Source organism: Plasmodium vinckei (assembly GCF_900681995.1).
Source record: "Plasmodium vinckei vinckei genome assembly, chromosome: PVVCY_14".
NCBI classification, from domain to species: Eukaryota; Apicomplexa; class Aconoidasida; order Haemosporida; family Plasmodiidae; genus Plasmodium; species Plasmodium vinckei.
In genome coordinates this window covers 164,746-178,037 of record NC_051306.1, presented here as the reverse complement: position 1 = coordinate 178,037, position 13,292 = coordinate 164,746, and the positions used below count along the sequence as shown (strand labels likewise).

General features: G+C 23.9%; 3 protein-coding genes across 3 annotated transcripts; 2 read left to right on the top strand and 1 right to left on the bottom strand.

The window, feature by feature from the left end:
- Window positions 1-1,640: 1,640 nt before the first annotated feature.
- Window positions 1,641-4,454, top strand: PVVCY_1400430 (DNA ligase I, putative; the record flags this gene model as incomplete). Its single annotated transcript, XM_008624980.2, has 2 exons — window positions 1,641-1,831; window positions 1,964-4,454. The coding sequence occupies 2 exons, from the start codon at window positions 1,641-1,643 to the stop codon at window positions 4,452-4,454; spliced, it is 2,682 nt and encodes an 893-aa protein (XP_008623202.2).
- Window positions 4,455-6,088: 1,634 nt separating this feature from the next.
- Window positions 6,089-9,295, top strand: PVVCY_1400420 (condensin complex subunit 2, putative; the record flags this gene model as incomplete). The annotated part of the gene is made up of 4 exons (XM_008624981.2): window positions 6,089-8,635; window positions 8,756-8,812; window positions 8,926-9,013; window positions 9,189-9,295. 4 exons carry the CDS (start codon window positions 6,089-6,091, stop codon window positions 9,293-9,295), a joined length of 2,799 nt encoding a protein of 932 aa, XP_008623203.2.
- Window positions 9,296-9,750: 455 nt separating this feature from the next.
- PVVCY_1400410 (conserved Plasmodium protein, unknown function) lies at window positions 9,751-10,989 on the bottom strand (the record flags this gene model as incomplete). Its single annotated transcript, XM_008624982.2, has 5 exons — window positions 9,751-9,842; window positions 9,967-10,109; window positions 10,391-10,578; window positions 10,662-10,757; window positions 10,897-10,989. 5 exons carry the CDS (start codon window positions 10,987-10,989, stop codon window positions 9,751-9,753), a joined length of 612 nt encoding a protein of 203 aa, XP_008623204.1.
- Between the last annotated feature and the right edge of the window lie 2,303 nt (window positions 10,990-13,292).

The following is a 13,292-nucleotide window of genomic DNA, read 5'->3' as shown; positions in this document are numbered from 1 at the left end:
ATGAATTATATAATACAATAACCATGAAAGAATGAATATGGAGGCATATATAAAGATTCAAGTACTTTTCTACACGCATTAAGGTATGAGGAAAATGGGTGTGTGAACAGCGAAAGATATTATTAAATAAAATTCCATATTTGTGTGTAGATAATTATCAATAAATTAAAGCATATTACTTGTAAAACCACTAAAAATGTAAATTCCTGATTATATTATTATAATGTGTAAGATGGAGGATATACTTGATAGCAGTGTAATAGAGGAATAAAATGATATCACTACTATCTTAATTTTTTCAGTTAACATTTTTCGTTTTTTTCTTGTGAATTAAATAAATGTTCATTTTTATAAAGCTTCTGTTTCATAAAATTCAAGATGTTAATTTTCTTATTGTATGCATACTCTCATTTTTTCTTTTCTTTATTCTCTTTTTTTTATTTTATATTTTTTATTTATGTATTAAAACCTCTTATTAAGGCACCTTTTACATACTTTTACTTTTATTGTTTGTGACTATAAAAAATTTTTAATGCCAAGGAGCAAATAATTTTATTTATATTTTATTTTTTTAATGCGGATTTTTCGTTTTCTATTAATTTTGCATTTTTATTTACAATTGATATTTTTATTATCCTTATTTTATTATTGTGCCGTCTTTCTCATTTATTTCGTCATTTTATATATATTCTTTAATCTTATGAAATTTTTACACATTTCAGCATCTGTGAAAATGAGATGTGTATATAAAAAAAATATATGCGAAGATCCTATTTGAACTCTTTAATTATTTAATAATTTACACATAAATTTTGAAATATAAATTAACAATTTATTCATATATGTTTTTTTTTTCGAATCTTTTAATTATTTATTATAAAATGTAGAGATTCATTAATTTTAAGCAAAATAATTTGATTTAAATAAGCCTAAGGGATAAATGTATATAATATAATGTAAATGCTTCTTATGTATATTATTATTTATACACATTGAGAAGTATTTATTTTTTAATACATATATATATCAATAAATAAAAATAAGCGTATATATATTGTATATATTTATACTTTTTAAAATTGGCTTATTTTTAATTATTATATGAATTATGGAAAAGCCACTTAAGCAAGTAACCTTAGAGTGAGTTAAATAAAAAATATTTATGATTGCATAAATAATGAATGTTATTGTAAACAATATAAGAAATATTAATGATATTTAATACTTACTATTTTTTGTGTAACAATTTTTATTGTAAAAATATATTATTTTGGTGCTGATCAAATATGCAGGAAATGTAGTCATATGCATATTTAAATGCGTAATTTATGTTATTGATTGAAATATTTGTTGGTGTAGTTTGTGCCAAATTAGGGAAAAAATGAATATATATAATATCGGCATAAGCATTTTGAATAGTTATTAAAAAAATATGATGCATAAGAGTAATGGGCATACATGTAACAATACGAATACGTATGAATGCATTAATAATATATTCCAATTTAATATGCAATAGTTTATTTTTTTGTATTTTGCTAATGCAATGTTCGTCATTGTAACATTGACTAGCGGTTAATATTAATTATTTGTCTTGTTTATTTGTATTCTTTTATTATTTTTTTTTGTTATGATGTAATATGAAACTATTATTACTGGTACTTTTAACAAAAATGTATTTTTGTAAAATAAAAAGATACATGAGAACTGAATATAATTATGTAACACCATTTATGAAAAGCAAATTATTTCACAATTATAAAAATAAGTTTAATGTGATAATTTTAAAGAATATTAGAAATAGCGTGCCAAATAGAAATGATAAATATTTGTATGCATATTTTAAGCTATAAAAAGAAATAATATATATAAATGTCTATACATGAATATACCTATGCCTGCTCGATGTTATAATGTAAATTTTCACAAACTCATGTTTGTTTTATTATTTTTTTTTATGCAGAAAATGTTTATCCTTTCCTAAAAAAATGGATGGGGACGAGCAATGTGATATCAAAGCAGAAGAGACTCATGCTAAAAATGAAGAAAAGGAACCATCAAAAAGGAAGAATACAAACGATGATGGTACAAAAACAAAGAAATCAAAAGGAAAGAATGAAAATGAAATAAAAAAGGGTTCATTATTTAACTGTAAAGTTTATGAGGATGAAAAAATAAGTGATTTAGCATCACCCAAATTTAATCCTGCTAATTTTGATATAAGTAATTTATGCTTACCTGAAAAGGATAAAGCAAAACACAAGTTTAAAGATTCCTTATTATTTACATTTCTTACAAATACATTTAATCAAATTGAAGAATTAAAAGGTAGTGGGGCAGGAAGCAAGAAAAATGTAGCTATCATTTTGTCGAACGTTTTTCGTGTTTTAATATATTATAGCCCTAATGATTTAATTCCGGCAGTATATATAACTTTAAATAAAGTGGCACCAGATTACCAAAATGTTGAAGCAGGTGTTGGTGAGGCATTAATATTAAAAACAATGTCAGAAGCATATAGTAGAACTGAAGCTAGTATAAAAAAAGATTTACAGCAAATTGAGGATTTAGGAATAATAGCAGAAAGTTGCTCATGTAAAATGAGAACTATATTTCCTTTACCTAGGTTAACTATTCAATCAGTTTTTAATGAATTAAAAAGTATACCAACTATTAGTGGCTCTAATTCTCAACAGAAAAAAAGAGAAGTAATAAAAAAGTTATTAGTTAGTGCAAAAACTTCAGAGGCAAAATATATAGTGCGATTTTTACAACAACGTTTAAGAATTGGTGTAAATAGTGCTACTGTTTTGCAAGCTTTGGCATATGCTTTTGTATTAACGCGCCCTGAACTCCCAGAAAATATCATAAAAGAGGGGAAAATGATGAATGAAAAATTGCTAAATGAGTCAGTAGCGGTTAAAGGTGACAAAGATAATGCCAAAGAAATAAAAAATGAAAATAATATAAAGCTGGAAGAGAAAAATGATGCAGATAAAAAAGGAATTGCATTAGACACTGATCAATTTAATGATTTAGTAAAATCAATAAAAATGCGTAATGAAAGAATGAGTAAACCCAACTTGTTTTATAACATAGGAAAAGAAGGAGATACTCGTTTATTACCTATATTTAAAGAATTAAAAAATGCATATTGTGATGTAAATAATGATTCAGATATTTTTGAATGTATGGAAAAATCTGTAAAAAGTGCTTTATGTGAATTACCAAACATTGAAATGATTATACAAAATTTATTAAATGGTGATGATATGAATGTGCTAATGAAAAAATGTACTGTTAAAACCGGAGTTCCAGTGCAACCTATGTTAGCTAAGCCAACAAAAGGAATACAAGAAGTTTTAGATAGATTTAATAATGTTACATTTACATGTGAATACAAATATGACGGTGAAAGAGCCCAAATTCACTATATTGATAAAGATAATATAAAGATTTTTAGTAGAAATTTAGAAACAATGACAGAGAAATACCCTGATGTTATTCAAATTGTAAAAGATCAAATAATGCCTGGTGTTACTGAATCTATTATTGATAGTGAAGTTGTAGCATATGATATTGAGAATAAGAAAATATTACCGTTTCAAATATTAACAACAAGAAAAAGAAAGGATGTAGATATAGAAAACATAAAAGTGAAAATATGTTTGTTTCCATTTGATTTAATATGTTGCAATGGGGTACCTGTAATAAAAGAACCATTAGAAATTCGAAGGAAGTTATTATATTCTTTATTAAAATGTAAAGAAGGAGTATTAGAATATGCAACACATTCAGAAATGAATAATATTGAAGATATAGATATATTTTTACAAGATGCTATTGAAAATAGTTGTGAAGGATTAATGGTTAAAACTTTACTCGACAATGCTTCTTATGAACCATCAAGACGATCATTAAACTGGTTAAAGGTAAAAAAAGATTACATAGAAGGATTATCAGATTCAGTTGATTTAGTGCCTATAGCTGGATATTATGGAAAAGGAAAAAGAAGTGGGGTTTATGGTGCTTTTGTTTTAGCTGCATATAATTCTGAAACAGAAAATTTCCAGACAGTATGTAAAGCAGGTACCGGTTTTAGTGATGAAATTCTTAATGCATTACATGAATCTTTAAGTGATAAAATTATACCTAATAAAAAATCATATTATGAAGTTTCAGATAAACTAAACCCTGATGTGTGGTTTGATGCTCAATATGTATGGGAAATTAAAGCAGCAGACTTGTCTTTATCGCCTGTCCATACTGCAGCTATCGGAGTATATTCAGATGATAAAGGGATTGGGTTAAGATTCCCAAGGTTTCTTAGATTGAGAGATGATAAAAATCCAGAACAAGCAACAACAACTCAGCAGATTGTCGAATTTTACGAAGCTCAATTTGCTTCGAGCAAAAATAAAAATAATTATAATGACGATAGTGGAAGTGAATAGTTTTATAATTCTGAGATGAAGGTGATATATATGTATGCGTATTTTTCATATACTTGCATATATGCATGGTGATATATATTAATGTAATCGCATGCACACCCAAACAGAATAATTTCTTTTATTCGAAAACAAAATCATATATATATGTGTACATTAATATGCAAATGTAACATAATTTTTTTTAATATAGTTTCAAATTTATACCGATGATATCGTCTGCAAAGACAATGTTTATTTTTATTTAATGGCTCTTTTTGCAACTTTAAAAAATATTTCTTATAAAAAAATGAACTCTACATTTTTGCATTTTATTTGTTTTTTTTTGTTTTAAAATACCCATAAAGTTATATGTATATATTGAAACAGTTATGTACAACTATATCCATTCTAAATGAACTTTTTTATGAATAAAGAAATCACTCATTCCAAATAGGTGTTATGTTACGATAAATGAATGTAAGAAACGTGATACATATATATATATGGAATATATAAGGGTTTATATTATATTGAATTTCGGATAATCGTATTATCAATTTATGAGGCAAGGATTTTCATAAGACAAAATATGCAAAAGTGTGATAATATACGGGGGTGATGTAGAAATGGATCAAAATAAATGTTAATCATTTAAATATTAATTTTATTTTTAGTTTTTTCCGTTTGTAACTATAAAGTGGAACATGGGTTTAACTGCATTTTATAAATTGTTAAAATAGACCATTAAATTTAAAATGTGTATGAAGTTTGGATATACTTAAACTGCTTACTAATTGATATATGTAATGAAAATCAAAGAATGGTAGAATAATTTTCTACTATTTTTTCATGTTATTTTTATATATATAAAAGTGCGCAATTTGCACTGATAATATATAGTGAAATGAATAAAAATAAAGTATAATAAAATAAATAAAGATAATAACGAATAAAACAAAATGGAAATTACATAATTTATTTTTATGAACATTTTGTGTAAAGAATTAAAAATCTTGGGGTATGCATAAAAAATATAATGTACAAATTAAAAAAAAATACATATATTAATGGTAATAATTATGTATATATTTTTTATTATTATTATCATATTTTATTTTTTTCTTAATATTTTCGCTCTTGCGCTTTATAAAAGGGGATGATTGTGTAAAGCATTTGTAATAAATCGGGATATTAAATATGCACAAAGTGTAAAAAAATATATTATTCCATATACACTTTTATTGAGATATTTATTTATTTTTTCATTAATTTGTTTAATTTATTTTTATAATATTAGTAAAATCAATATGCATAAGAATTTATAGTATTTTCATCAGTATATCCATAAAAGGTATACACATTTTTTTTTAATTTCAAATATTCCCTTTAATTTATTATTTCAAAAAAAGTATTGAATATACATCAGAGCCTATGAGCAATTTGAAGTTTCGTCTGAAATACCGAGGTGTAAAGGACGTATGTGGAAATTTGTGTTATTATAATTGTTCCTGATTAAATGGGAATATATAATAAATGCATATATTATATATATATATATGTGTGTGTGTGAATATATTGTCTAGAGCCAACTAAAAATATTAATTTTAAAAGGAGGCACAAAACAAATGACAAAGTAAAATAAAAACGAATCGAAAATGAAAAAGCTTGGAGTTAGTAACAAAGCAAATGCGAATTTTACGCAGATAAAAGGGCCAGACCCTATTTTTAAAAATCCAATAGAATTCAATAAGAATTTAAGGAGGTTAAGTTTTTTAAATAATAAAGATGAAGACATAAACAAATCTGAAAAAAATAAAGTTAAAGAAATAAATGATGTTTTTAAAAATTGTATGGCAGCATTATCCCATAATAAGATATGTACTAGAAATGCTTTTGACATACGAATTATAGACCATTTAGAAGATTTAGTAAATTTAAATGATGAAGAAATAAATGAAGAATTAAATGAAGAACTGTTAGAAACAGGTGATTTTAATTTGTCTTTTACAAGGGCATCTAAAGCTATTGAAGGAGCAACAAAGGTTTATGGTTATAGGGTCGAGGCAATTTATGATCAGACATATAATTTTATATCAAATATGAATATAGCAAAAAAAAGTGACACAAATGATGATGTTATTGATGAGAAAAAAAGTGTAAATGAAATTCCAAATAAAAAAATGAAAAAAAGGAAATTAGAATTTTTTCAAGAGTCTTCAACATTAGCTAAACCATCAGATATAACTATAGAATCATTATCTGTATCCAACATATCAGTTGATACATTTTTTTTAAAATTAAATATTACATATGACCATTCATCAGGTATTAGTTATTTGCTACCTAATTTAACTTTAAACAATGACTTATCCATACAATTTGATGGTGATATAGATACGTGTGAATACAAGAAGAAAATGAAATTTGAGGAAAAATTGGGGAGACAAAATATAGAAAGAAGGAATGAAAAAAATATGGAACCAAACGATGAACTAAATGATATGCTTCAAAAAAATGAATCGCCTTTCAAAGTAGGTGAGTATGTAACTTTCAATGATAATGATAAGATAATGGCAAGAGAATATAAAAGTAAATTGTATACAAATTCTGATATGCTTCGAGAATTGTTTTGTGGGAATGAAATTGAAGAGTTTAACAATTTAAATATATGTCCAGAGTTAGATTATTTTAAAGAAGAAATAAAAAACCTTAAATTGAAAAGAAGTGATTCTAAAATATTAGATGATGAAGATATTGATAATTACAATGAAAATGATGATACAGGATTAGACAAATTCTCTAAAAAAAAAAACGAACTAAATTCAGATGAAAATATATCCATGGATAATTTATTAGGTGACATGGATGGTAATAATAATGACGATGTTAACCTTGAAAATATGAATGATAATGGGAATTATGGAGATAATAATAAAATATTAGAAAGTTCTTTTAATAATAATTTAAATTTTGATGATTGTAACATTGATGATTTAAATATAGAAAATGTAATGCAAGAATCGATGGCTTTTGATAATATGAATTTAAATGATTCATTAAATAATAATTTGAACTTATCTCAAAATATGTTATCACTACACCATAATAGTAATATATTAGGTGGTGGTATTCCATTACCTGATCTTATGAAAAGTGAAAATAAAGATTTTAGTCTTATAAATTCTTTTACTGGGAATTTTAATTTTTCCAGCCAAAATATGCTATTTAAAAATCAAGATAAAGGGTCACCATCAAGACCTAAAAATATGTTATCAATTATTCCAGATGATGACACATTATGGAATCGTCAAGCTATATCTTTTGAAAGTCGATTAAATGCAATTGATGTTAATAGTAAATTTAACTATCATTATTATAATCCTAGTAAATTAATGATTAATGGAAATTTTGCAAACTTAATGAGTATGGCAAAAGCTGCTTTTAAAAATAAGCAAGGGGCACTCCATGCACTTGCTAATAAAAAATTAAAAACATCTTTTGATATAACTGATATTAATTTCGAAAATTTATATATTGAGGTAAATGATGTAGAATTGTCTGCTTATGATTTATGGAATAAAGAAAAGAAAAAATATATTTCTAATTCGCTTTTTGCTATTGACCAAACATCATATATATTTGAAACGAAAGATAATTGTATTAATTGTGTAAATACAGTCATAGATAGAATAATGAAATTTTCAAGATCCCCATTTATAGAATCTCAAAGCTTTAACCCTGATATTAAAACAAATGTAATACTAAACGAAATTAATAACGATTACATAGGAAATGATTTGGATCAAATTAATAATTTCGATCATAGACAATCTGAAAATATGTTTATGGATAATATGGATGACGGACAGGATTATCATATGCATGAAGGATTGAACGATTCTATAGATAAATTTTATAACATGAACTTTGAGGATATTTGGCAAAATGAAAATAAAAACGATATATCAAAATTTGGAAGTAAAAATGATAACGCTTCTATCTTTCAACTACATCAAAGTATAGGTCATGCGAACTCATTAGGCAGTGTAATGGCTCCTGATAATTTGCCAAAATTCGTTGACGTTTCAAAAATAAAGAAAATACTTTTCAACATTGTCAAGCCTGACGAAAGTGAGGAAAACACTGAAACTGAGAAAAACGAGGAAAATGAGGAAAGCAAGAAAAATAGCGATTCTAACAAGGTATAATTTAAAAAGAAAATTATCTATTTGTTTTCAAATTATATATACATTTATTTCTTTCGTATACGTTTTTTTTTTATGAAAAATATATTATATATTTTTGGTCTTTATTTCTTATAGCAAATTGCTCCTTATGAAGGAGAAAAAACTACCACCTTCAAAAACATCATTAATAAGGTAATTATATTTATTGTTTGCTAGTGTGGAATTTTAATGTATATGTAATGAATTTGATTCACTAAAATAAAAATACATTTATATGTAACTGCTTATGTGTTGTTTGGCTTTAGACAAAAACAAAATTAACCGAATCCGAAGTAAACGGAACATCCATTCATATGCTTTTTGTATGTTTACTATATACATGCAACGATCAAGGTAATGATTTATGAATAAATAACAATGTATGGATATACGTATATAGTGAATATTTTCGTTTGCTCGTATTTTGACACCATTTTATATGGCATACTAATTTTGAGGATGCAAATTTTGTTAACCGTGTATATAAGTTATATATATGCATATTATATACTTTTTTTTAATTTGATAGAGTTGCTTCTTGAAAAAATAGAAGACGAAGAAGATTTTTACGTTCATTATGGGTTGCCTGTAGAATTTCATATTAAACAAGATGACACTCGAATGCTTAAGAATTGAGATAGTTATATTTCTAAAAAATATATGCATATAAACATTTTTGCCCACAAGTATTTAAGTTCATATATATGTCAATGATTTAAAAACCCATTTAATTATTATAAAACTGTTATTAGTTTTTTTCAATATAAATTTGTTTGTTGTAGTTAAAGAATTTTACATGAGACTAGCAAAAGATATAGCTGAAAATGTTTTGCTTGCTTTAATGATTTTTTTGTTTAATTGAAAATAAATATGCACATGGTTTTAAAACATTTTAAAAGTATTTTTTAAGTTTAATAACAATTAAAAATCATATTGTAATTTGAACTATGAATATAATAATAAAAGGCAATGAAATAAATATATAAATCAAAATATTAAGCGGATTTATATATATAAAATAAATAATTTGATGTGTTTAAAATTTTATTTTGTAAATGTATTAATTTTAGTAATTATTGACGGAAAAAAAATTACAAATCATATTCAAAAAAGTTAAAGATTTTTCTATTGGATTTTGCATTATCTTTATCCATATCCGATCCCTTAAAAAATGAGTTAAACACTGAAAAGACAAGGAAAATATATTACAACATAATTAATTTATGTTGAAATTATATAGAAAAATGAATTAAGGCAGGCTTTGTCGAATATAGAATGCACACATATATGTAATGTGTATTAAATACTTTTTCGTTCCATTAAGGTCATCCCTTCTAAATAGGTTTGATCGACTTTGTCACTATGTTTAATTAAGTGGGTTCTTCTTCTTATTTCACCAAATAACAATAACTCTTTTAATTTCTCAACTGGCCACTCATTTTCAGGCAACCTAATATAACAAATATAATATATGGGATGAATAAATATATTTTTTAAAGGAGAATCGGTAACATTTAAATTTATAAAAATATTTTCCAGATTTTTTTCATTGAATAATAGTTATTGTATAGCAAAATGCCATATAAAGCATAAATAACAATATCAAATTTCACTTAAACTTTTATATACTGGAAAAATTTTTGGAATAACTATATTTGATATATGTATTGTACGACTATTTGCATGGAAGTATATTTAGTCCATTTGTTTATTGATTTTATGTATACTAACATTTCACACAATTCATTCCCTAGCTCGAAATAAAGATGTGTTAAACTTCCTACACACGCTGCAGTGGCATCAGATAAAAGTGCTCCAGCCATCTCATAGTATTCTGGAAATTTTATTTTTACTAAGCTATTTTTATGCAACCTCTTTGCATAGAAATATTCGATAAGTATTTCGTCTGTTTCGTTTAGCTTTCAAAAAGAATAGACATGTATTATGTATGAATGAATTTTATTATAAAGTTTAAAAATAAGGAAAAGCGAAAAAAAATTACTTCATCTTTTCGATATCCATTTTTATACTCTTCCATAGCTCTGGGGCTCAAGAAGGACATACCAGGCAAGATGCAACAAGGGATACAAGGAACTTTCTAAAGAGATAAATTAAAAAGGCAGAAAGTTTATACTACCAAAATTATGTATTATCATATATTTCAAACCCACACATAAATAAATACATTAATTTAATAATGAATGCTTATGGAAAGTTATATAAATTATATTATTAACCACAAAATCTAGATGATGAAAAGGTGTATCGTCTATGTATATCAAATCTTTTAATTCTTCTAATTTATCGTTTAAAATAATTTCATTTTCCATTTTAGAAAGAGAAAACAAATAAAATGAGACTATTCATATATTTATGATATCTGTTTTATAATAATATGATTAGTAAAATATTCAGATAAAAAATTTATGTCTTAAATATATTTTTTTTCTTTTTGGAATTTAATTAGAATATAATTTTTAATACGCTTTCCATTTTTAACACTTAATTTCCGTATTTTTCATGTTTCATATGATTTTATTTTTTCTCAATATTTATATAGAGATTATTTTTTTAATTTCCTTTATTATTATAATTATTTTTAATAGTATATTTTTAAAATTATTAAATCAATTTTACACACATCTAATATTTTATATAACACTGTCTACATTTATAAAAACGTATTATGTAGCTATTGAAAAGAAGACCTAACAATGTATATATATATTTTTTTGAATAATTGTTCTTTTAAAAAATTCGAATACTCATAAATTCTATATATTTTAAATTTGTTTCGATTTTATATTTTCTTTCCTATGTATATATTTTACTTTGCTTTTTTATACCCCCACTTTTGTAAGTATATATAAAGAAATATAGTAAAATTCAAATTAGTTTAAAATAGTTCAACAAATTATTTCAAATTCAGCAAAAAAAGCGATAAAAAACATGATTGTAATGGAAAAGGGTAACCAACTCCCACAGTACCATGTTTGGTCTTTATCTATTTAATTATATTGTACTATTTATTTTTATTATTGTATTTTTTTTATGGGTAATAATTATATTTTATACAAATAATTAAATCATATTAATAAAAACCACCACCCCCCAAAACACATGAGTGTAAAAAAGTAACTGGAGGATATATATTGGCATGTTAGTTTTTTCTCATCATCAGTTTGCTAGAAACACAAGTAGCAATAGCATGAGTACATTTATATGAGATATCTAAAATTTAATGTGTAGGGATTTTTTTTTTATTTTATTTTTTGTGTATTCTTCATATATAATACAATAATTTTATTTTTAGCATTTTCATATTACTTTTCAATCTTAATTATTAGGTATCTATTTGTATTTCACCCTTCCTTAATTTTACAATTTACGAATTTTTTTGATTTTAATGATACACTTTCAAAATAAAAATCTATCCTAAATAACTATAATAGAAAAAATAATGTATTATAATGGGAATAAATTATCTTTAAGAATTTTTTTATCTCATAAGCATATATTAATGTGGTGTGCTTTTAAATATAAATTTTAAAATATCGTGTTACACATTAATGAAAGCACAGCTTCCCTAATAAAAAAATATATATGCATACACATTTAAATATATGAATGTATAATATATAGATACACATTCTCTTAAATGAATATATTAATAATATTCTTTATTAATTTAATGTTTATTCTCTTAAAATTTACATTAGAGTATTGTTTTTTAGCTATACGCTAATGAAAATATATAGTAAAAAGCGCTCTATCACTTAAATTTTTTTTGATGATTTGTTATTTATATAAATTAAATTTCAGTTTTCCAGGCGTCCTTTAATTCATTGTTTGATGAATGATTGATAAAATTACATAAATAATTATATAATAAATATTTAAAAAAATAATTTTATGTATAGGATATTTAACCTTAGTACAGAGGAATATATAAAGTATTATGTACATATGCATATATATATAATATTATACTATTTAAAAATTATAATATTTTTCATAATTATTTATATTATAATGTGTAAAAATCCGATTTAATATGACCATGTATGCATATACAAGTGAATTATATGTATATGTGTGAATACCATTTTGGTTGCATCATGGGTACACGAAAAGTTTATGTATGATGTGCTTATATTATAGTGTCTATATAAAATGCATATACTCGCTTCCTTTGATAAAATGCGTATATATACATATACAAATGTTGTTTATATTTTTCTCTATTTCTAGAATTTTAATAAATATGTGTAAAAGACAATAAAATATGTATTAATATCATTAATATTTATTTAGTATTTTATTCTTCATATTTTCATTTAAAATTGGTCTTTTTAATTTTGATTTATCTCCTTACTAATCCATTAAATTTTTCAACTTATTATATACATATTATTCTTTTTTCTTTTTAAGTTGTATTCTATTGTTTAAATATAAATGATATTTTTGGTGGTGTATTGTTTTTTATTTCTTTAGTGACTTTCATAATTCTTAAAATTGTATTTCATTATTTCTTTCGTTATTTCTTGTTATATTTTCGGTTGTTGATTAATTTAACTTTATTTTTGTTAGCCTTTTATTAGGTCTTTAGTGATTTTTAGGATTTATAATTTTG